This window comes from Mustela erminea, chromosome 18, assembly GCF_009829155.1.
Source record: "Mustela erminea isolate mMusErm1 chromosome 18, mMusErm1.Pri, whole genome shotgun sequence".
In the NCBI taxonomy this organism is placed as follows: Eukaryota; Metazoa; Chordata; class Mammalia; order Carnivora; family Mustelidae; genus Mustela; species Mustela erminea.
The window spans coordinates 3,985,817-4,010,026 of record NC_045631.1 but is presented as its reverse complement, the minus strand read 5'-3'; the positions used below and the strand labels follow the sequence as shown (position 1 = coordinate 4,010,026).

The 24,210-nt window shown below is 46.3% G+C and overlaps 1 protein-coding gene across 1 annotated transcript; it reads left to right on the top strand.

Moving 5' to 3' along the window:
- Positions 1–616: 616 nt before the first annotated feature.
- On the top strand, positions 617–17,711 carry GSG1L2 (GSG1 like 2). Its single transcript, XM_032322242.1, has 5 exons — positions 617–926; positions 10,480–10,527; positions 11,579–11,731; positions 13,503–13,614; positions 16,719–17,711. The coding sequence occupies exons 1-5, from the start codon at positions 617–619 to the stop codon at positions 16,975–16,977; spliced, it is 882 nt and encodes a 293-aa protein (XP_032178133.1). The 3' UTR covers positions 16,978–17,711.
- The last annotated feature ends 6,499 nt before the right edge of the window (positions 17,712–24,210 follow it).

The window sequence follows — 24,210 nt, the reverse complement described above, 5'->3', positions numbered from 1 at the left end:
CTGGAAAGGGAGGGAATTCTGCCACCTGCTACCTCCTCACGGGCGAGCCTTGAGGACAATACCCTGAGTGAAATAAGCCAGTTGCAAAGAAATAATGCTGCATGACCCCACTCATGGGAGGGCCCAGGAGTGGCCACCTTCATAGGAACAGGAAATAGAGTGACAGGTGCCTGGGCTGGGTGGGGGGGATGGGGAGTAAGTGTTCCCAGGGGCGGAGCTCCAGTGTCACAAGGTGAAGAGGTCTGGAGATGGGATGCATAATCATCTGAGGGTAAAAATGATCACCGTGGCCAGTTTCGTCTCCTGCATATTTTACCCCAAGTTGAAAAAGATAAAAACAGAGAGCCAGCCTCCTTCTGCACACCTGCTCCCTGGGGAGGACCGAAGGGCCAGCTCTGTCCGTGGGAACCCGTCCCCCTCTGGGCTTTCTCCTGCGGCTCCTCAGGCCACAGGTGACATGCGGAGGCCACACACTGTGGGGGGGCACCCAGGATCCCCCAGCGGATGTGAGAGAAGCCCGTAAGGGTGCCAGATGGCAGGGCTGAGAGGGGCGGGTAGCCTGCGGAGGCAGGAGGGGGCCCGCTGCTCAGCCTGACGCCGCACACCTCCTCCAGCCATGGTTGGGGCCAGACAGAAGCAGGTACTGACCCTCCTCCCCACCTGCCTCGCCCTGGCCTTCTCCCTCGTCGCGGTGGGCAGCAGCTACTGGTGCGAGGGGACCCGGAAGGTGGCAAAGCCTCTGTGCCTGGACCAGCCGGGTGGGCCGCACTGCAGTCACTTCAGCGGGGGCCACGACAGCGATGGCAGGAGGGGCACCGGGAGCCAGGTTGTCCAGTACATTTGGGAGACGGGAGACGACAAGTTCATCCAGTGCAGGTTCCACGTGGGGCTCTGGCAGTCCTGCGAGGAGAACCTTGACGGCACAGGTGAGCACGGCTGCGGGGGACGGGGCTGGGGACAGGTGCAGAAGCTCTGGAGCCGGGCCGTCTGGCTTTGAGTCCCAGCGTGGCTGGACTGGATCCTTGGGCAACCTCTTCACCTCTCTGAGCTTGCTTTCTCAGCTGTCAATGGGAATGAGAGTGGTACTCATGACCAAGAGTTATTATAAAGATTAATTGACTACATGCACTGTCTTGCAACCGTGCCTGCAACACCCCAGCCGTGTGTTGGTAAACACTCGCTTTTACCCTTCGCTACTGTCTCCCAATCCCTAGAGAACCCCAGATGGCCCCGTCCGTCTCCAAACTGCATCCTTGCACTCCGAAGGGGGGCTTGGAATGGCAGGTTCTCTTAGAAAACTGACTTTTGTCATCATTGGTGGGAAGGGGACCCCCCCCCCCTTGTGGGGCACCTACCAGAAGTGAGAATCCTTAACAAGTTAGACCTTTGTTTCTGGAAACCCTCGAAATAACTCTGCAGAGTAGATACCGTTTCCTCGGCTCACAAATGAGGAAACGGAGGCTTAGAGTTTCAGGTCACATGGCTGGTAAGCCCGACCCCTTTCTCAGCCCCATGATGCAGCTCTGATCTTTTGAGCTTCTGTGGGTTTGGCAGAGGGGTGGTGAGGGAAATGGGGGAGGGGGAGAGAAGAGAGAGAGGAAGTTTGGGTGTTCGGAGCTCCTATATATCGGAAATTTCTTTCTTTCTTTCTTTCTTTCTTTTTTTTTTTAAACCTCCCAAAGAACTGAGGAAGGAGGACTTGGACTCCCCAGGGTCAGGCATCCTGCCCAGAAACCCAAGCCCATGCTTGGGGCCAGGATTCTCTTCCCTTCCTGCTAGGAAAGCCTACTCCTCAAGGTGGAAAGGAGAGGTCCCCCTCCCCATTTGTCTCTTGATCTTGGGCTTAACGTGTTAAATTTCTTGACCAGCTTTTCACTTTCTCTGGAGTTTCTAATGGCCTTTTCTAATGGCTTTTTACTTTCTCTGGAGTTTCTAATGTTAGGTTTTAGTTTTCTAAAACCTAACATAGCATTAGGTTTATTCTTGAGGTCCGAGTAAAAGGATCCAAGGAGGAACCCTCTGATACGGTGCTTACTCCTCTCCATCCTGCCTTAGTGGGGGCCACAGAAGGGCAATGCCAAGTCTTACCCTTCCTCGTGTCCCAGACCGTGTGTATGGCCTTTGCTTTAAGTGGGATGCACACCTTGCCACAGTGCCTCGAGCTAAGGCTGCCAGAAACCCCTCCCTGTCCTGTCCTTTGGGGAGTGCAGCTATCTTCCTATAAGCCTGCTCTCTCTACCCCACAAACAGGCCCAGAAGGCTTAGGGTCTTGCATTCTGGAGGGGACCAAAGGCAGTCTCAGATTTTCAGTTTGAAAAATATGGTCACCAATCCCATAGACGAGTTGCTTGGAGACTTCCACTCCCCTTCCAAATCCCCATCTAAGGAATGCCTACTTCAGTCCATAGCTGTGTGTAAGCATCACACTGGCTATCAAATGTTTGCTGAGCAGGACAATCACCCAGGAAGTTAATACACACGCAGGTGCCCAGCCCCTGGAGATTCTGATTCAGTAGATCTTAGAGGGGGTCTAGAAATCTACAGTCCTTTTTGAAAAAATATGTTTAACCAAGGTAATATTTACACATTGATAAAAGATAAAATCATTTTGAAATGCTTATAAGAAAAATCAACAGACCCCTGCTGCCTTCTGGCTTTTTTTATAACCTAGTCCCGCCCATCAGGGAAACCCCTTTTAGCTAAGTTGTTTCTTCTGGTATTTGTTTCCATGTTTCAAAAAATATGTGCTGTCTTCATGTTAGATCTTCTTTATTGACTTGCTGTCATAATAGATGAGGCTAAATCTCTTGTACCCCCACGTCCCACATCTATTCTGCCCTCTTCCTGACGTACCTACATTTCTGTTTTAGATAAATCAACAAACCAATCATTTATTTGGAGTATATAAATATTGTTCATCGTGGAATCAAAGAAGTGCTATTATTACATTAAATTTCCTGTGTAGCTTTTTGTTTTTCCTAGAATTCCCAATTGCCTTTTCTTTTCTCATCCTCATAGCATTGCTTTTTAGTCCCCTTGGCTCTCCTTTCCATCTGGTGTTATCTGTATTTCTAATAAGCTCCCCTGGTGATTAAGACACACACCAAAGTCAGAGAAACATGACCCAGGGGACAGCAAAGCCCTCTGGAAAAAGGGCACTCAGAGCAGCACAGAATGAATTTGCTAAAAGCCATTTCCTTGTTAAGCGCAGGAAGAATGTGCTAGGGGAATGGAGAGAGAGAAAGGTAAGTGAGCCAGAGTGGTGAGAACTGAGATGAAACTAAAACAAGGAAAAATAGGACAATAGTTTTCACAAAGACTGACCTATGATATGGGAATAGAAAGCACGAAAAAGTTCCTTATAGCTCTGGGCATGGCGAAGTCTTCATAAAGGAAGTGGCTGCTGCACCCAGACCTCCAAGCAGGACTGTGATTTTAATAGATGGAGATTAGGGCTGAGGTTATTCCAGGCAGACAGGACAGAATGGGCAAAGGTCTGAGGCAGGACACTTCCGGTATCTGCATTAGAATACAAGGCAGGGTGGCAGGGGAGGCCTCGTCATGGAAGAATTTAATTCACGTGGCTCTACAGTGTCACCTGAGGCAGCTTCTCCTCCCCTGCAACACAAGGTCACGGTTACTCCAGGACAAGGAACTGAGCAAGACCATGTTCCCTGGGAAAAAAAAAAACCTAACTGAAGAAAATTAGAAGCATCACTAATTGTAATGCTAGGGCAAGTTGGGCCACAGTAGAACGTGAACCTGAAGGCAGGAATTAGAAGATTAGACATTAGGAGCTGCTTCCCCAGTGACCAGCGAACTGGGAGAAAGGACCCTGCAAGGGCTGGGCTCGGGGGAAGTCTGGGCTTTGCAGGGACTGGAAGCCTCATCTCTTAAATGATGTCAAAGCATCGGGCTTCAGGCAGGAGTGGAAGCTGTCTACCGGAGGTGCAAACTGTCTACCGGCATACGGCACATGCCTGACATAGTCACACAAACACTGTGCAGAGAGATGATATAAATTGTTTCTGAGCTTTCCGCTAAAAAGTTATTACCAGGTTGGGGGAGGAGGGGCCTTCTCAACCTAAAACAGGAGCCAACGGCTACATGAGGGTCTTTCAGTCTTCCTCGAGAGACCAGGAATCTCAGTGGCACTTCTGCCAACCCACTGAGTGTTTACTGTGCACACACACACACTGCCTTCTCGTGGATCACACACCTGAAAGGCTTTAAAATATTTAAATATATTTAAATTAAATTTAATTTTATAAATTTTAATTTAAGTTATGGGTTTATTTGAATAGAATTAAAAGATTTAAATTTAATTTAGATTTAAATAGATTTAAATTAAAATATATTTGAGGTTCTCAGTGATTCATGCACAAAGCCAAGTAGAAATGAAGAGTCCTTTTTGGGTTTATGCACATCTTATATACTTGATGTCATGCCAAAAAGAGACTTTAACAAGCAGCTCGTTGGGTTTTCTCAAAGAGGATGACCCCTGCCCCGCCCCAAGATGCATTTTGAGATGCTTTTTGTGAAATTAAATAAAAAGAGTTTTGATTTTCAAAACAAATTGAAAAATGTTGCATCTTATACTCTCTTCTTGAAAATTCACAATGCACGTTAACATGCTAAAATTTCTAAGAGGCACCACAATGAAGAAGACTCTTCACTGTTTATTACATATCCCAGGGCTTCCCGAAGTTAGTCGACCACAGGAAAAAGGGTCTGTTTGGAGGAACGTTCCTTGTGAAAGTCTTACCTAAAACAACAGATGCCTTTTACAGGTGGGAAAACCGACTTCTCGAGGCAGAAGTGCCCCCCCTTTGAAGACTGAGCAGTTAGATACTAGTAAAGCAAGACACAGAGGTCAGACTTCTTAACCCAAACTCCCTATTTCCCCCCTCCCCGACCCAAAGCCCAAAACTTAACTAAAGGACAATTGTCTTATAATTGCGACTGAATGCATTGGTGTCCATCGATCCAAAAAACCTATTTCCTATTAGGAAACATATTAAAATGTGAGCAGAGGTTTTTTGGATTGATGGACACCAATGCATTCATACAACTTCATTATATTAGGTAAACCTAATTAGGTAAACCGGGTAAACCACAGTCTTTAAATATGGTCATTACTTTATAAGAACCAAGAAGAGGACGTCTTCTCCAGAACACCTTTTTTTTTTCCCCTCCCTCAAGAGAAACTTGATTACCTTCACATGTTACAAGATGACCTCAGATCAGAAAGTTTAGAATTAAGTTTTTATTGAATAATAACTAAAGTCATAGCAAACCTACAAAAGAACGAAACAACAGATATTCATCCCAGGTCGAAAACCAGTGCCCACAGAAGGTGGTAACAGAAGCAAACGGAGCAAGGGGAGCAAGGAATGGTAATGACCTTGAACCTCACCCCAGCTAAAGGAGGCAGTCCCTGGCTCTGCTCAGCGTTACGGCCTCGTGGACTTAAGCGCTTGGTATTGTCAGATCCTTTGATTTTTCACGGGAAGTAAGATATTTAGATTTCCACGTGAGAACTCCCAATTTTAAAAATATCTTGAAGGGGCACTTGGGTGGTTCGGTCGGCTGAACCCCGGACTCTTGGTTTCAGCTCAGGTCATGATCTTGTAGTCATGGGATGGAGGCCCCCATGGGGCTCTATGCTCAGCAGGGAGTCTGCTTCAGATCTCTCCCTCTGCCCCTCCCCGCTGCTCAATCTCTCCTCTCTCTCTCAAACAAATAAATAATCTTAAAAAAAAAAAAAAGTTATCTTGAAAACGCTGCATTGGCCCGGGAAAGCACGTCTGCCGCAGAATATGGCCTGGGGCCCCCCGTTAAAGCTCACTTCACACAAATATCTGCTCTTAAGTGTAATTTATCACAAGTGCCTGGGAGATTCGGGGGACATGAAAGAAAAGGATTATAGCTAGAGGTGAATGGGAAGGCACCCAAATGGCTCAGACTGCTCAGGAGATCTGCCAGTAAGCACTCCAGCCTGGAGAGGGTGCCCTTGATCCAAAAAAGCCCAGGAAAGAGGCCTCAGGGCAGGACAACCACCCCCAGCGCTGCAGCACCGTGAGGCCTCCTGGATGTTTTCCTTCTAAATCAGCTTCCTCTCTGTCCCCGCAAAAGCTGACCTCCAGGGGAGCTCTTGCCTGGAGTGTGATTTGCGGACATCCCTGGCTCAAGCCACCTCTTCCTATTCCCACTCCTGTCACCCTAGTGCCTTTCAAGGTGGGGGCAGTGCCTCTGATTCCAGGGTCTGAAATGAAAACTCGTGGCCGGACGGCACTTACATTGCGCTCTTTTCCTTAGGCGAGGCAATGAGTCAACAAAATGTGCTGGGTTCCAGATCTTCACTGTTCTGCTAAACCCCACAAAAGGTCAAGGACGGAGGGGCCCAGGCACCCGGTGGGGGGCAGGAGTGGAGGACGAGCAGACGGGGATGTGAGAACCCAGCGCTGGGGACCTGGCCGCTGTGTCCCAAGCTGGCTCGTTGCCCCACTTGGCTGGAGAAGCCCTCGCCGCCCAGCTATGTAACACCCGCCTCTCTGGCTTTTGTGGGATTTATGAAGATTTTTCCTTTTAATCCTGCTGGCCTCATTCAAAAGGAACACCATTTCTGGGGATTCAGATTAATCAAGGGGTCACTGTGACCTGACTCCTTTCCCTGGCTGACCTCAGCCTTCAGAGCTACGGTGAATTCCTCTAATCTTCTTGGCTGGCCCTCACCTTCTCTTTGCCCCACCCCTGGCTCTGTACCTGGTCCCCTCTTTATTCCTGTGACAAAGGGCAGGCCTATTGGGAAGGCCACAGAGATGATTAGTGCTCTGTGCATTACGTAGAAAGACAGCAGGTGGGAAAAAAAAAAAGAAAGAAAGAAAGAAAAAAGAAAGCAGGTGATGATACAGAAAAATACGAGCGTCTGGTGGGAGAACCCAGTTCCTGATTCTGACTCTACCAACCTGTCTGAGCCTGGTCTCCAGATCTGTCAAAGGCAATGTGTACTCACCCTGACGGATAACGAATCACTTCAAAAAAAGAAAAGTGTCAGGCATTTCACAGAATCCTTGCACAATTGTGAAATTGGAGCACCCATTTCACAGATGAAGACAGTGAAGTTTCGATACAATGTTTCTCTGAAAGCAGCACGTGGTGTAGAGACATCCCCCCCGAGTTGGCGGGGTGGGGGGGCTCTTTGGAAGAACCAGGGGGATGCGAACAAATTTTGGCAGCTCTGACCGAAACATCACAGCCGCTGCCCCCACATCAGAGAATCTGCAAGAAAAACAGACTCCTTGCCTCAGTGCAAAGTTGGCTTAATTAAAAACTGGCTGAATTAAAACTGGCTTAATTAAAAAGTGGCTGAAGAGGTCACAGTGGCTTTAGATTGGCCAATGGGTCCCGGAGGCTGTCATCCTCACCCTCAGGCTGTGCAAATATCCTCCCCCACCCCCAACCTCAGGCCGCTTGTTGTGAATGGTTCTGTGACAGGTGAAGTCCTTCTGTTCATCAGAAAGTATCCCAGCAGGGCAGCTCAACCAAATAAAAGCCTCTAGCATAAACCCAGGTTTCGTTCCTCTTCCTCTGATAGCCCCGTAGAGGAGCCCTGCAGATGTGCAAAGCAATGAGGCCCCAGGGAACTTGGAGTTTCATGAGGATAAGTATGGCAAATCTTAAGGATTATCATCTTTTGGACCGGCGCCGTCAAGGGTGTGAACTGCTCCTGCATCCGGTCCTTCCCGAGTGAGCCTCACTCCATGGAAGGTGTAGCCAAGGGAAGGTCTCTGTGTTGGGAGGATAGGGAGAGGAGGCTAGCCATACAAGAAGAGAGACTTTGACTCAGTGCTGGAGGAATAGGGAGCCGCTATAGGTTCTTGAATAAGGGAGTTGTAAAGTTTTTTCCGGCGAGATAAACACAACACCAGGCAAAGTGGGTGCAAGGCAAGATTTATTAAAAACACTCTCTGGCGAAATTTCAGGGCTCAGGAGAAGGGGAGCCAGGAAAGTTGCGCGGGGAGGAGGTGGGCACCCTCGGGCGAGGGTCCACGACTCTGGAAAGCAGAGTGGCGGAAGTCGCGCCCAAGGCAGGGAGGAGGGGGCTTTTAAGGGGTCTCAAGGGGAGCTCAGGGGTCTTTTGGCAAGTTTCCCTTATTTGGATATCTCCACCTGCTTGTCAGGGTCCCATTGGTCCACAGGAGCTGGAGGCAGGAGGGTCTCAGATTCCTGTTTGGGCCTTTGTTCTCCTGTCCGAGCTCAGGTCTTGTGGTGGGAACTTTCGCCATCTTAAGTCGTCCTTTCTGCCAGCCCAACAGGAGTTACCTGGCATTTTCTCTCCAACAAAAGAGAAATAATTTCCACAGTCAAAAGATGCTCCCCTGAGCTTATTTCTGTCCCTGAACACTTCCAGCAAATTTTGGTGATGTGACCCTTGTAAGGACCTATTTAGAAATTGTCCCTGCTCCCCTTCCCCCAGAGGATTTACAGGTAACAAAGCCCAGATACAAAGGTGGGTCAGGCCAGGTGGAGACATCCGATCAGTGGGGGGCATGCATACTGTCTCCCTGGTTACCAAGGAGTATGGGCCCCGCCCTTTGGGAGCCCTTTTGGTGCCAATCCCAATCAAGGTGTAATAGGCTGGTTCAAATATCTACTAGGGTAAATTGTAACTCAGTTGGTCACCTAGCCTCACTGTGGAGTTTCCTGTGTGTGTTACAATCTCATTGGCCACCTGTGCGTGGCCAGGCCTTACCGCATGGCCTTTGCCCTTAAAAGCTAGTCTGTGAAACAGAGAAGGGTCGCCCTCTCTTGTAAGAGGTGCGGCCCCGAACGTTCGGTTAGATTCTTGATGCTTGGTGCAAAACAAGGCTTAGCTTGACCTTCGCTTTGTATCAGTATCGCTCCTTTAATCACGGACCCATTATTGGGGCATAACAACCCTGACCCTCAGAGTACTTAGGGTCTATTATAATTCATCATGATGTGTGCTAGTCCCGTGCAAAAAGGGCCCAGCAGAACTCATTTTATTGCAGTGGAATTGCAGTGAGTAGGAGCTGAGAGTGACTTTCCCATTTATGATGTCATCAAATCCTCAAAGCGAGGCTACTGCAGGGACTACTGAACCTGTTTTAGGGATGAGAAGGCCATTCTTTGAAGCGTTAATGATTGGTGCCCCGTGTTGCCCTGTTTTAGTTCCTAGCGGCCCAGACAGGGAGCAGCTCTGGGTCTTAGGTCTCTCCATATCCCCCTGCGTGTTCCCTGCAGTCCACGGGAATGCATTAAATCCGTGCTGTAGTGGGACAGCCCCGAGCTGGGTCCCTGCAGACTGAGCCCTAATGCTCAAACTGCCTCTGTGTAAGCTGCCCTGTACCTGTCACTTACCCTCTGGGGTCCTTGAGCCACTCCAGCTCTGCGGGGAAGAAGCAGGTGATTGTGCGGGCATCTGGACACCTGCCATGGCTGATAATACTCCTAAGCAAAGCCCATCCTTCCAGAACATGAAATAAACCTGGGGGGTGCGGGCGGGATTCTCTCTGGTCTCTGGTGCACACACTGTCTTTCCACACTCCAGAAAGTACAATGGAATGCAAATAGCGAGGTCACTGAGTAACAGATACAAATCTGCTCTAGTTCTTTTCAAGATTTATTTATTTGAGAGAGAGAGAGAGAAAGAGAGAGAGAGCACACAAGCAGGGGGAGGGGCAAAAGGAAAGGAAGAGAGAGAATCCCAAGCAGGCTCAACGCTCAGCCCAGAACCCAACACGGGGCTTGATCTCAAGACCCTGAGATCGTGACCTGTGCTGAAATCAAGAGTTGGATGCACAACTGAACTGATCCACCCAGGTGCCCTGCTTTAACTCACTTCTAGATGTCATTATCAATGTTGTTACCTTCCCTCTAATTGGAAACAAACTATCTGAGACTCATACATAGGGGATGCTGTTTGGGAAGTTGGGAATCCCGGGTCTAAGGCTGGCAGTATCAGTCCAGATGGGCTGGATTGTGCCACGGTAACGAACAACCCCCAAGTCCCCAATGGTTTAAGTCAAATTCGCTTCTAGTTCATTCTGTGTGGAATTTTCAAGTGGGCAAGGGGTGAGTCTTCCCCACAACCATTCAGGGACCCAGGCTGATGGAGACGCCATCCGTCAGGGGAATGTGAACCAGTGGGCAGTCCATTGGCTCTAAAGCTTCTAAGCAGAAGTAACCCATCCCATGGCAGCTGGCAATGCACTGGCCAAAGAAAGTCTTACGGCCAAGCCCGGACTCACCGGGATGGGATAGGCGGGGATGAGATCAGATCATGCTCCCATGGGGTGGGTGCGGAGGCAGCACACCCACAATAAAACAATCTGCCATATTCCCCCCAATCCTCATTCAGAATGACCCGGCATTGACTGAAGGTGTTAGAAACCCGGTCAGTCCCTAATTGTCTTGGCTACTCCTACTTAGGACTAAATTCTCTTTGTGTTCTAGGTGAAAAGTGTAGGAGTTTCCAGAGTATAATACCAGCTGAAGAACAAGGTAAACACCTTACTCGTGTTCTGTCCACCAGCATGCCCCACAACTGGGATAACTTTTACTGTTTTTGTGGGGACGGGAGAAAAGGTGAGAGAGTGATTTATGATTTTTCCCACGGAGTCAAATCCAACAGCTAGAATGGCAGGCTCTCTCCGCGTGCCCTATAGTCCATGGTGCTGGAAAATGTCCAACCTCCAATTTTGCCCGCAGGGAGGGACCAGAAGCCCCGACGGGTAGTGTTTGCTGTTTCCCACAGTAGGAACACTCCTATTGTGTTTCACTGCAAACCACCAATGCGTGGTAGACACGGGGCTGGGAAGAGACAAGCTCTGACCACCGCTGTCTTGAGCACTTTGTCTCTGTAATTCTCATCACATTCACAAGGACGTTCTCAGTATCTGTTTCCCCAGCTGGAATAAAGGTTTTGTGAAGGCATGAATCACACCCGTTTCATCCCTTCCTGGGTCCCCAGCACCTAGCGGGCTCTTCTGGGAGACTTCCAGGAACATGAGCTTGCCACCCTGTCCCCTCCCGCGATCCACTGGCCTTCACCTCTAACACAGTTCCTTGGAGCCGCAGGCGGGGTCCCCTCCAGAGGACAGACAGTTGGCTCACATCGAAACAAAGAAGGTTTGAGGATCTCTAACCAGAGCTCTTACTCTGATGTCTCTACCTTCTTGTTTAAGTGTGTGTATCTTCTTTAAAAAGGCAAAGGTAACGTCTTCTGGTGAAATCAAACAATGCCTTAGCTTTTGAGCTGGGGAATAAAGACCCCCAGCATCTCTTGGGTCTTCTCATCAGACCCTTACTCGATTTTTCTTCCCTCCCAGCAGAGGACAATATTTACACAATCCTCCCTCAACTCCAAGGAGTCCTCTATCACTGCCAACTTTCCAGATTCAACAGACATGGCTGTGGGTTTGGTTCCCCCCCCACCCTTTGGCGTCTGTTTTTTATTTTTTATTTCAGAAGTGAACTAAACCAAAGGGCTGCACATGGTGGTACTTCTGAATTTTCAGCGCTCAGCATCTCTGTCGTCCTCACGTTTTTGCAGGTGTTCTGTGGTTGTCCATCGGGGCCGAGATCCTGAATATCCTTCTGTTGTTGACAAGTGCCATCCTCCTGGGGTCCAGAGTGAGTTCTCATAGCTCTGTGTTCCACTGGCTCAAGGTGGACGCGTCTGTGGCCATTCTCATGGTGCTGGCAGGTACTGGCCCGCGGCAGTAGTCAGACAGGCTGACTCCCCACAGCCTGCCCCAGTGGGAGGGACAGAGGGATGGACAGAGCTTCAGCCAAAGTGCAGGGCAGTTTTCTGTTGATGGGCAGTTCAGCAGAACAGCTGGCTGGTCTGCCAGAGAAGTCACTGAGTTAACCCCATTGCGGGGAAAGCAATGATGCTTTGGGTGGCTGATGAAAAGAAAGGGGGTAGGCATAGGGGATAGAGAATAAGACGTCTTAACTGCGTCTTTATCACAACTTTGGGAAGAAGATATATTGGCTCTGAGAACAGAAATTGCCTAATTTAGTTGGGTGGTTATGCATGAAATCCTGACTGGGTTCAGATCTCTGCAACCTAGAGGCTGTGTGACCCCAGGCAAGTCACTCAACCTCTCTGAGCCAGCTCTCTCAAAAGACTCTGGTGATGACTGGGTAAGAATGCACCTAGTATGTAGTAAGAATGCAAGAAATGGTCACTTGCTAAAAATCATCATCCAAGTTTGGTGTACCTATAAGAATGAAAAACTCCCTTTTGGGGGGGTAGGGGTCCTTTCTGTCCTCCAAGCAACTTTTAGAGCAACTTCATTTGGTCTCCTGAGTTGGCCTTTCCATCAAGAAAGAACCCCGAATAAATGACTTCCTTCCCTTCTCTGTCCTGATAAGCTCTGTTAATAGTGTATCAGTCCAGTGGGGACTTCTGTGCTTTGTAAATGTCAGGTGTCTTTCTCAAGCCTTATCATCAGTGAATAGGATGATAAAATCCAGTTTCTGGATCTTCATAGCAAAGAGGCAGGCCGTGGACTCTTGAAGACTCTTCCCCAGGTCCTGAAATTCCCAAGGGACCCCAACATCATGAGAAGAGTCTTCTTTCTGGGTGTCTGTTTCACTTTGACTGTAAGCACAATGTCAGATAGAATGTTTGAGGATTCACATCGCAAGGACTTTAGCCAGCCCTATGAACATAAATAATAATCATAAATAATCACCCCCACCAATTAAATCTATTTCTGTTTGGGCCCCTGAAGATGATCTCTAACTGGCCACTGTTTGCCATACATTTATTAAATTGTAACACCATATGTGGAATTAGAGTCCCTGCAAAAGAAAGACAAAACAACAAAACACTAGGGTTTAAAAGCAAAATTCAAGAAAGCGTTCTTGAACAGAAGACCAGACTCCAAGTATCTGGAAAAATAAATATGTTGATCCTCAACATATCGTACCAAACCTATGGGGGAAAAAGTCTTTAGGGGGTCTCCAGACAAAAAGGCCAAGACACAAAGGAAAGAAAATCCCATTGGAAGCTGATTTCTGTTCCTCCTGATTACTGCCACATGAGTCTAGTGTGGCCAGAACATTCTTGGTGTTTTTTTTTTTTTTTTTTTCAGAGTATCCCAGTGTTGAAGCATTAGCAAATCATCCACATGGAAAAGAATAACAAGACGAAACACTGTAGAATGTGGATTCAGACCCAGTGTAGCTCAAGGATCCCTCTTCGGTGCTGGGAAAGAGAGAATGGAACTTCAGAGCCTCTGAGCATAGGGAGACAGGGGATGATAGACTGGGGAGAGTTGGTCATGGGAGGAATGACATGGCCACTGTGTGAATTCATGTCAGTAAGGACTTAGTAGTGTGTGCGTTCAACATGAAGGAGGCTTAAAAGGACTCAAGGAGGATGCTACTGGCTTTCTTTCATCCAACTCACATAAGTTAGAGAAACTCTGTTCCTAACTCAGGCTCACAGAGCTCTCCTTATGCAGGGCTCCTCGGTATGGTGGCCCACATGATGTACACAACCATTTTCCAAATCACGGTGAACCTCGGACCAGAAGATTGGAAGCCTCAGACGTGGGACTATGGCTGGTCCTATTGGTGAGTTCTGGCCATGGTGCTCAGGTCCTGATGGGCTGGTGAGGATGCACACAGGTAAATTTGTGGGACTACCGACCATGGCCATCGTTCTGCCATCTGACTTTGGATGACTTTCTTAACCATCCTGTAGCCCTGCTGTCTCCCCTGTGAAGGGGTGATACCTGTCTTATGTGTTCATAGGCATTTAAAGAGATTAGGTTTGTGAAACCTTTGACCCAGAGTCAAGGCCTTAAGGCAACAGAGACACTGATGTTATTGCTTTCTTAAACACGGCTTAGGGGAAAAGTCCTGAGTAATAATGCCTAGTAAATTCTTCAGCGATGGGAGATCTGGCCCCAGTTTCTAATGGACAGAGAAAGACAGGACATAAAAGTTCTGTCTCTTAATGGGAAGACTCAGCCATGCCATTGAAGATCACAGGGGTCCTTTTTTTTTTTTTTTTTAAAGATTTTATTTATTTATTTGACAGACAGAGATCACAAGTAGGCAGAGAGGTAGGCAGAGAGAGAGAGAGGAAGGGAAGCAGGCTCCCTGCCGAGCAGAGAGCCTGACGCGGGGCTTGATCCCAGGACCCTGAGACCATGACCTGAGCCGAAGGCAGAGGCTTAACCCACTGAGCCACCCAAGCGGCCCATAGGGGTCCTTTTTGATATGGGTTTCCAAAACACAGCTGTGGCTTTATACACACACACACACACACACACATCACACACACACACACACATACACACACACACACGTACATTTTCATCCTGTATAACAATCTCTTATGTTACTTTTCTCTTTGTAAAACAAATAACACATTCTTGGTTCATTCCCTCATCCCACCATTCTAGGGTTTGGTGAACACGCCTGTGACACTGTTACCCATATGATGTATTAGATTTTATACCCATCTTAGTTTGTGTTCCAGCCTAAAAAAAGCTATTATTATTTTTTTTTTTTTACAAACATCTCTTTGTAGCATCACACCATTCCCTCCACTGTGTGCCACTTCAGTTCCTCCTCCCAAACAGGTGTCAGTGTGTCTGAGGCGACATCATTGGTGCTGCCCACAGTGGGGAACCTAGCTGCACTAGAGCTCAGATCGATGTCAGGTTGGCCCACAACTCAAACATCAAAGGAATCTGTAGGATTCTGTTTGTTTCCAATATTCATTTCCAGTTACTTGTAATATCTTAACTCTTAATCAAAGAAAGAGAGGCAAATAGTTTTTAAAAATCAAATAGTATTACACAGGGGCACCTGGATGGCTCAACTGGTAGAGCATGCAACTCTTGATCTCAGGGTTGTGAATTTGAGCCCCACCTTAGGTGCAGAGATTGCTTAAAAATAAAACCATAAAAAAAGTCAAATAGCATAAACATAGCAATCTCTCAGTTCTGTCTCTCCCACTCTTCCTGTCCTATCAGAAGCCCCATCTTCCTCTCTACTTGGGATGGCTGTTCAGAGGCATGCCATATGACACTTCCCTTTGCTACTCCTTTGTCCTGGAGAGCTGTTTCCCAGGCCCCATATCATTAACTTCCTTAGTTTGCATTCACATTTTATGGGAGCACATCCCCTAGTAGCTCTCTATGAAAGGGTTCAATGATGGAGAAATTATTTTATTTCTTGTGTATTTGGAAAGGTACTTATTCGATGCTCCAGATGCATTTGAGAGTTTGGCAGAGTATAGAACTCTTTGTTGAAAATCATTTTCCCTGAAAAATGTGAAGATGTGGTTCCATTTCCTCCTAGAATTTATTGCTTCTGGGAAGAGTTCCATAGTATTTTGATTCATGTTCTGTTACAGATAAGCTGGTGTTTTCTACTTTTTATTACTGGTGTTCAGAAATGTTAGGATAATGTACTTGGTGGAGAAATCTCCTATCATTCACTCATTCTTTCTTCTTTCCTGTGCTTGATGGGTCAGAACTTCAAACTGAATATTCATGTCCTAGGAATCTGGGGAATTTTCTGGTATTATCCCATTGATTCTTTCCATTCCTTAGCATTCTGTTCTCTTTTTAGAAACCCTTTGTTAGTTAGATATCAAAACTCAGATTAATTGTCTAGATGTCATTGTATCCCTCATATTTTCTAGCTCCTTCTTTTTGTAATCCTTCCTGAAAAATTTCCTCTCTTTGTCATCCAACCTTCCTATTGAATTCTTATTTTGGATCTTACTTGAATGTCTAAAAGGTCTTTCTTCTTTTCTGGTTGTTCTTTTTTCCCATATCTTGATCTTGCCTTGTTCATGCAGTGTCTTCTTGTATCTCTCTATAGATAGTGATCAAAGGGTTTTCTGCTGGTTGCTATTTTCTTCTGTTCCTTGCGCTATCTCTTTTCTTTAGATTCTCCCTGCCCCATTTTTTTTTTTCCTGTTTACTGTTGGGCCTTTCCCCTAGATGTTGGTATTCTTGATGTCAAGTCATATTTAAGGATGATTGAAAACTCCAAACTGGGTTTGGAACTCAGTTATGGATAGGTTTCTTTGTAGGTCATTGGATAAGGAGACTCTATTCTACCTGGGAATTTCACCCCCTGAAATCACACAAATGCCAGTTGGCAGAGGTTCTTTCTCAGTAAACATTCTGCTGGGTTCTATAGAAGGTGAGAAGTATAGACCATCATCTCAGAATGCAACAGGCTTCTGGAGGGTAGGGATAGAAAGTAACAACACTAATGACCTGTCTTGGGTTAGAGCCGACTACCACCACAACAAAAAGCAACACTGTATGTTGGCAGATACAGTACTTCCCAGTATTTCCCAGCATTAGTTCGTTAATATCCTCACAACTATCCTACCTGTGGGGTTACTATTAGTCAAGTTTTGCAGATGAGAACCTGATACACAGAGATGAAGCCCCCAGCTCAAGGACACACAGCTCATAAGAGATAGGTGCAAATCCACAGTGCGAGCTTCGCACGATGACTCCAGAGCCATACTCTTAACCACTGGGCTACAATAACACTATTGGTTGGTTTCTGAAACTTGTGATCCAAAGTCCAGGTCCAAATTGAGTGGGACGAGGAGCTGGTTTTTCACCAGACTGACCCCCAGCAGGAAGCTCTGGTATCATAGCCCTATACTCCTTCTTAACTGTGGCTTTTGTTGACAGCCTCGCGTGGGGTTCCTTTGCCCTCTGCATGGCTGTGTCGGTCATGGCCATGAACAGATACACAGCAGCCCGCCTGGAGTTCATAGAGAAGCAGAGGGTACAGAAGGGCAGTCGGCATTCTCAACACACCTTCCCGGAACCCAAGGCTTCGGAAAGTGTTCAGGAAACAGAAGCTACTCCCAGCCCTGCTGGGTGTGCCCTCGTGAGTGAATCTGAGCACCTGCCGCCCAGTGCCCCAGGCAAAGTGTCCATGTGCTAGGCAGTGCTTGTGGCTACCAGATCCACACAGGCAAGCAAACCAGGCACTGGGGTCCACAGTAAACATCTCGGGGGTGGACTTCAGAAGGCTGTGGTCCAGGTAAACCTTCTACCCACCATCTTACCCTTTATTAAACAACTTTGGCTTCAGGTACTGATTCTTGGTAAAATGCCAGCGTCTTCAAGTAAGATTGCACTTATGGAAGGTATCAACCATTGACACTATGGTATAAATCAGCACCTCAAGCTTTTCTGACAGTGTGTTTAATAAGGGTAACCAATAAAGAGGGAACATGTGAGCCCTAAGGGTAAAAGAATCTGAAGAAAGGGGAAAGCAAGGTTCTAATTACAAAGGGTATGAAAAGTGTTACCCACAAGTTTGTTGACAGAGGAGTCCAGAAAATGTTTCCCTTAAGGAACACACACAAATTGATAGTATGTGTGATTATCCCATACTTTCTCTTTTATTTTAATGAAGAAGGCACAAATTTAAATGTAAATAATTTGTTTTGTGTTAATTTAAATATGTATTTTCTTTGCAATTTACTAATTTCCACCTAGAGTAGAATCCATTTGGAAGGATAACCAAATGATACAACAACATGAGAACAGTCGAATGAAATGACATCTTATCGCAATTAAGTAGAACAAATGTTGGAATTGTTATGCTTCAATTGCCAGGCACTTTTGTTTCTAAAAATAAACATTGCTAAATGTGCAAGTTTTGTTTGAAGCAGTGGGGTTCTGCATGTTTCCTGATGTGTTCAGTTATGAAATTATATAAATTTATCTTATATTTTTAAGCTAACCTATTACTGAGGCCACAGGCTTTTAGGCTCATAATTTGGGTTTTCGAAAAAAAAATAATAAACTGCCAAATTATAACAAACCTAAATATGTCTTAGCTTAGATTCATTTTTTAAAAAGTATTTGTGTTTTTAGGAAACACGTCATTTCTGGGGGGGGGGGGAGGGAGGACACAAACCCCCTGAATGTTTCAAATAAAATCACTGAATCTGATTATGTTAAATGGTATTTGTACTGTCACAGAATAAGGGGAAATCAGCTTACCTCTTCACGTTTGGGGCTCTAGTCAAGTAGCCATCTAACAAATGATGGTTCCAGGGCATTTCGTGTTGTGTTGAACCAAGCATATTTGAAGAGGTTAACGGGAATTTTGCCAGAATAAGCCCAACTCAGAGAGGCATGCTGAGGTCCACCGGGCCATTTCTTCACCTGGAGCAGAGGGGTCTGTGCACTGTGGGTTCTGCCCTCCACAGTATGTGGGTTCTTTTCTATGGTTTGTCACCTCATTGAATGTATATAGGTAGAGCCTGTGTCCCTGTTACAATATCAAGTCAGAGTCTGATCCTAGAGAGAAGGAAACGTGCCAGAAATGTTCAGGGACACTCCCTTCTCTTTTAAAAACCAAAGCAAAACCAAACATGTCTGTGCGGAATGTGGCTGAAGGTGCCAAGGAAGAAATGAGTTTTTTGGAGCTACGTGAGAGAAGCTGGTGTCATCTGATCATACAGGTGCCTCCTTGGAAGGGGAACACAGTGATCAGTTAGACACCATGACAGGACACAAGGTCACTGGTTCTTGAGGCTCCAGCCCAAAAGGACTCTTTGCTACATTGTCTGAGCTCCCAAGGCACTTTTCTTCCTTTGAAATGTTTTAAATGTCACTTTTATTAAAGTGTAACATACATAACGCTAAGTATACACAAACCCTAAGTGTACAGCTTAGTGAATTTTCAGACAGTGAACACAGCCATGTAACTGCCCCAGAGATCAAGAAACAGGACCACCGTGTCTTATTTTCATCTAGTTTTGCTCTAAGACAGACCCAGGTGGATTTTACGTCTTGAGTACTGAAATTATTTATACATCTATTCCCCTCTTAAAGATTGTAAATTACTTCTCTATGGCAAGGACTCTTCGCTCTACCTTCCCCCACATTCAAAACAGTGGTCAGCAAGTAGAAAACCCTCAGACGTATGTATGTGTGTATATATGTTTAGCTATAGGTTTTTAGCTATAGGTTTCTTTGAGAGAAAGAATATCGTATAAGTATATATAGAAAGATAGATAGTTAGATCTCAAATAGACCTTTTTAGTGATATTTATATAGTTGGGGATTGAGAGCATGGATTCTGGAACCAGAGTACCTGACTAGAAACCTTAGTTCCTCACCTTGACCTTGGGTGAGTCCCCTGTTTCTCTGTGCCTCAGAGTCCTCATCTGTAAAATGAGAGAATAATCCTGCCTATTTCAAGGGAAGACTGAGTTCATTAGGATGCGTGACGTTCTTAGAATAATACCAGCACCTAGTAAACACAACAGGGGGATTAACTGCTCAGATCTGCTATGTGCAGAGCACTGGGTCAGGCCCTGTGGGTATTTAAGGAAGCAAGATAGAGTCTGAGCCGTTGCCAGTGAGTTGGAGAAACGACTGAAATCTCAGTGACCACATCCAGGAGAAAGCCAGGATCGAATGGGTGCCAACCCCCCACCCGTTTTTAGTCTGGACACCATCCATCCTTGGTTAAACATTCAGTGTCTTTTTATCAGGTGTCTACAATGTTCCAGGCACCATGCCATTCCTCCTACAAGTAAGGGCTCAAGCTTCACCCTTTGTTGGTATTAGCAAAATTCCTCTTTGGGGAGAGAACAAGTCTAGGTCTACTGCCTACTTGTTGCACCAACAGACAAGGCGGTTTCCAGAAGGTCAAGTGTTCTAATAAACCCATCAAGGTGCAAGCTGGTACAACCACTCTGGAAAACAGCATGGAGGTTCCTCAAAAAATTGAAAATAGAGCTACCCTATGACCCAGCAATTGCACTACTGGGTATTTACCCTAAAGATACAAAAGTAGTGATCCGAAGGGGCACCGAATTGCTGCCATCGGACAAGCCCTCTTGGCGAATCACAGCTGGGTAGTCTGGGCTGAGAGGGACTTCTCTGAAGACCAGATTAACCTCAGTAGGCCTACCTAGGGAGATGTGTCCTGTTTGCTCATGTCAGTGTGGTTCACCGCTTAAATGCTGTGAGGTGTACACCAGTGTAAGAAGAAGTGGACATGTCATGGAGAGACAAGCGTGGCTGAGAATTTTCCCCTGCCCTCAAGAAGCCATACCCTGTCCCTTTAGAAACAATTTAGTGTTGTTCCCCAAGAGGGAGGTTGGGGGAGATTGGAAAACAGCCAAGGTTAAACGTTAGGGGACATGTCTGTCACTCGGTGGTTGACCAACCGTATCATTTACTTTTGTTAAGTCAGCTGGGCTGCATCAGACAGACAGAATATCTAGGTGGTACATGAAATCCTAGGGACTTTTTTTTTTTAACTTATCACACAAGGCAGAAGAGGGACATCTTTTGCACAGTGAAAACATGGAAGAAAAGAAGGCATCCATCCGAAAACAGGAGAATTTGGAGGTCAGGCGAGATTATAAATAAGGATGTCAGACGGGATCCATCTGCTTCTCTCTTTCTCTCTCTGTTTGATTATTTTATTCTATTTCTCTTTTTTTTTCTTAAAGATTATTTATTTATTTGACAGAGACAGAGAGACAGTGAGAGAGGGAACACAAGCAGGGGGAATGGGAGAGGGAGAATCTGGCCAAGTAGGGAGTCCAATGCGGGACTCGATCCCAGAACCTGGGGATCATGAGCTGAGCCAAAGGCAGACACTTAATGACTGAGCCTCCTAGATGCCCTATTTTCTCTTTTCAAGTAGGAAATATTTTAATATACATGAGCTGATGTAACAGAGGTCGATGGAACAGAAGTCAATGCTTTGTCATGGTCGCCGCAGATCTCTCTTTTTTAAAAAAGAAAAGAAATATGCTGTAAGAGGCATAATGAAAGCCTTGCGTTTCCTCCCCATCTCTTCCTCCTCTCTCCCAGGTCATAACCACCATCCAGAAGCCACATCTACGCATGGTCACGCACATTTACTGTGCGCACCAGTATCCACAAACTGCTGATGAGAGGATCTTTTCTGATTTCGCATTTTATTTTATCTTTTTAAATATTTTATTTATTTATTTATTTTAAAGATTTTATGTATTTATTTGACAGAGAGAAATCACAAGTAGGCCGAGAGGCAGGCAGAGAGAGAGAGAGGGAAGCAGGCTCCCTGCTGAGCAGAGAGCCCGATGTGGGACTCGATCCCAGGACCCTGAGATCACGACCTGAGCCGAAGGCAGCGGCTTAACCCACTGAGCCACCCAGGCGCCCCAAGATTTTATTTATTTATTTGACAGAGAGATAGAGAGCACAGGCAGGAGGAGTGACAGACAGAAGTAGAGGGAGAAGCAGACCCTCCCCCACTGACCAGGGAGCCCGGTGTAGGGGTAGATCCCAGGACCCCGAGATCATGACCTGAGCTGAAGGCAGATACTTCACTGACTGAGCCACCCAGGTCCCCTGCAAAACCAAACTCTTAAATACAGAGATCGAACTGGTGGTCACCAGAGGGGGATGCCTAGGAGGATAGGCAAAATAGATAAAATAGAGACACAAACTTCCAGTTATAAAATAAATAAGTCACAGAGATGAAAAGCACAGCATAGGGAATATAGTTATTAATATTATAATAACATTATATAGTGACAGATGGTGACTACACTGATCAAGGTGAGCACAGAGTAATGTCTATGATCAGCAAATCAATATGTTATACACTGAAACTAACACATTACATGTTAATTACACTTAAGTTAAAAAAATGTTTTTAAAGATAAGTAGGCTCTCAACTTCTGTCTAACCTCATCCTACTCACCTGCTCCTGTCCCATGCTCTGGCCTCTCTGCTGCTCCTTGAGAATCCCAACCATGTTCTGCCTCAGGGCCTTTGCACTTGCTGGTCCCTTTGCCTAGAACTTCTGTCCCCCATATATCCTCATCCCTTCCTCAGGCGTCCACTCGAGCATCATCTTTTCACCAACAATTTCTGATCATGCCCCATGAAGTGAGAGTGACTTATTTTCCGTTTGCCTCCTCTCTCCTCCTGGGATAGACCCTGTAATGGGCCACTCAGATTCCTCTTCGCTGATGAAATTGTTACCCCAGCTGTCAGTGGTATGGTCAGCGGATAGCCAGTGCTCAGCCCCCTCAGGAACCACCCCAGTGAGAGAGACCTGCACTTGGACCCAAGGAGGCAAAGAAGGCACGGGTCCATTGCACTAAAACTCCATGACACTGACCCGTGTTGATGGACCACTTTGCTTTCTGTTAAAGGAAAATGGTAGGGCTGATTTTTGGTGGAGTCTGCTTGATACCCTGGGATCAGCTGGAGGTGGGCAATCCCACTGAAGATCGGCTCTGACACACGGTGGAGGAGGAAGACCTTCCATGCACAGAACTTGGAGCAATACCTATTGTCCAGTTCCTTCGGGGGGGAAAGATGGCCTGAGTTAGAGATCTGCACAGATGTATTGGTAGTTGGTTAATGGGTTGGCCAATGGGTTGGAGACTATGGAAAAAAATTGGAGGAGAAGAAGATTTGGGGAATGGATGTGTGGACTCTCCTCTTGCAATGACACTGAGTATGAAGATGTTTGGTCCTGTAAGCATGTCCCCCAGAGACTAGTCATTGCACAGGGACTGTTGTTAATCAGGTGAGCAATGCCCAGTGCTGTTAGTGTTGGACTACCTCTCTTACCAGTGGGCCCCGTGCTTGTTCAAACACACCATGGTGTCAGAGGCTGGAAAGAGAGCCATCAAGGTATTTCTTCCCGCTTTGGCAGTAGCTGCTAGTTTCCATGCCTATGGAACCTGTTGGACAGCCCCCACTCAAGTTCCAGCTCTTACTGGGCTGCAGTACTGCTTTTTCTATCTCTTATCTGACGAGGTGCTAACAACTTCTCACTGTTGCTGGTCTCTGTGGTCCTTAGCAGTCCTGGTGTGTTTCCTTAACCCTCCCACAGCCCTGCAAGTGATCCTTCCATTAAAGTTTCTTGAACCATCCATGGGGTTTTGCTTCCTGCCTGGACACTAAGAGATTCTCTGGGCTTTGTTTTTCCCTTCTAGGACTCACCACCCTCTAACGTGCTGCAGGATTACTTCCTTGTGGACCCACGGTCCACTTCCCAACACTAGGTGGCTAAAACACCCCATGAAGGCAGGTACAGTACGGTCTTTACTTCATTCAGCACTGCATTCCTCACACTTAGAACTCTGCCAGGCTCATGACAGCTGAGCAATAAGGAACGGTTGAAAAAGAAATAAAGGAATCAATGAATGACATTTACGGACAACTTGGATCATCTTCTGGAAACATTAAGGTGAAATCTGACACTATGATTCTGTTTGCTAGTCTTTGGGTGGAATGCTGGCCCATGATCATTGTTTACAGCAGCATAGAAACTGCACCTAGAACATCTGTACGATCACAGCAAAGAGGGAAATAGTCTGTTGGCGTACCTGGTCAAGGATAACCATTGTCCTCTTCAAGTACTGAAATAGAAAGACTGCCGTTAACTATTACAGGAGACCCGGTAGTTCCTCTTTTATAAAGGATCTTGTAGCATGGTGTGGTACACTTGTGAATTGTGGATTGTCCAACCACAGCAGCGACCATGCTTGGACGAGATAACCAAAGAACATCTATGTTGACCAAGCCAACACTGGCAGGTAGACATTATACCATGATTAGGATTTCCAGCTTCCCAATGCACGCTGTTCTGCTAAGAGGAAAAAATGTTCATTGGAAGTTTCCCCATCCCAAATTTCAATGAATAGTTTCATTTAAAAATACCTCCATCTCAACTAGAGCGTATCATGCTTAGCGAAATAAGTCAAGCGGAGAAAGACAACTATCATATGATCTCCCTGATATGAGGAAGTGGTGATGCAACATGGGGGCTTAAGTGGGTAGGAGAAGAATCAATGAAACAAGATGGGATTGGGAGGGAGACAAACCATAAGTGACTCTTAATCTCACAAAACAAACTGAGGGTTGCTGGGGGGAGGGGGTTTGGGAGAGGGGGATGGGATTATGGACATTGGGGAGGGTATGTGCTATGGTGAGTGCTGTGAAGTATGAAAACCTGGTGATTCACAGACCTGTACCCCTGGGGATAAAAATATATGTATATAAAAATAAAAAATTTAAAAAAAAAAACCTCCATCTCAAGCGTCATTTTTAGCAGAATGAATTAAAAATGTGCGGTTCAGGGGGCCCCGGGGGGGTGCCACTGCACTGGTTTAATTGTTCCACTCTTGCTTTT

Excerpts from the sequence above, each read along its gene's own strand:
- GSG1L2 (XM_032322242.1), top strand. The coding sequence starts at position 617 with ATGGTTGGGGCCAGACAGAAGCAGGTACTGACCCTCCTCCCCACCTGC. Across the intron at positions 10,528-11,578 it reads AATACCAGCTGAAGAACAAG|GTGTTCTGTGGTTGTCCATC; the intron begins GTAAACACCTTA and ends ACGTTTTTGCAG. Across the intron at positions 13,615-16,718 it reads GACTATGGCTGGTCCTATTG|CCTCGCGTGGGGTTCCTTTG; the intron begins GTGAGTTCTGGC and ends TTTTGTTGACAG.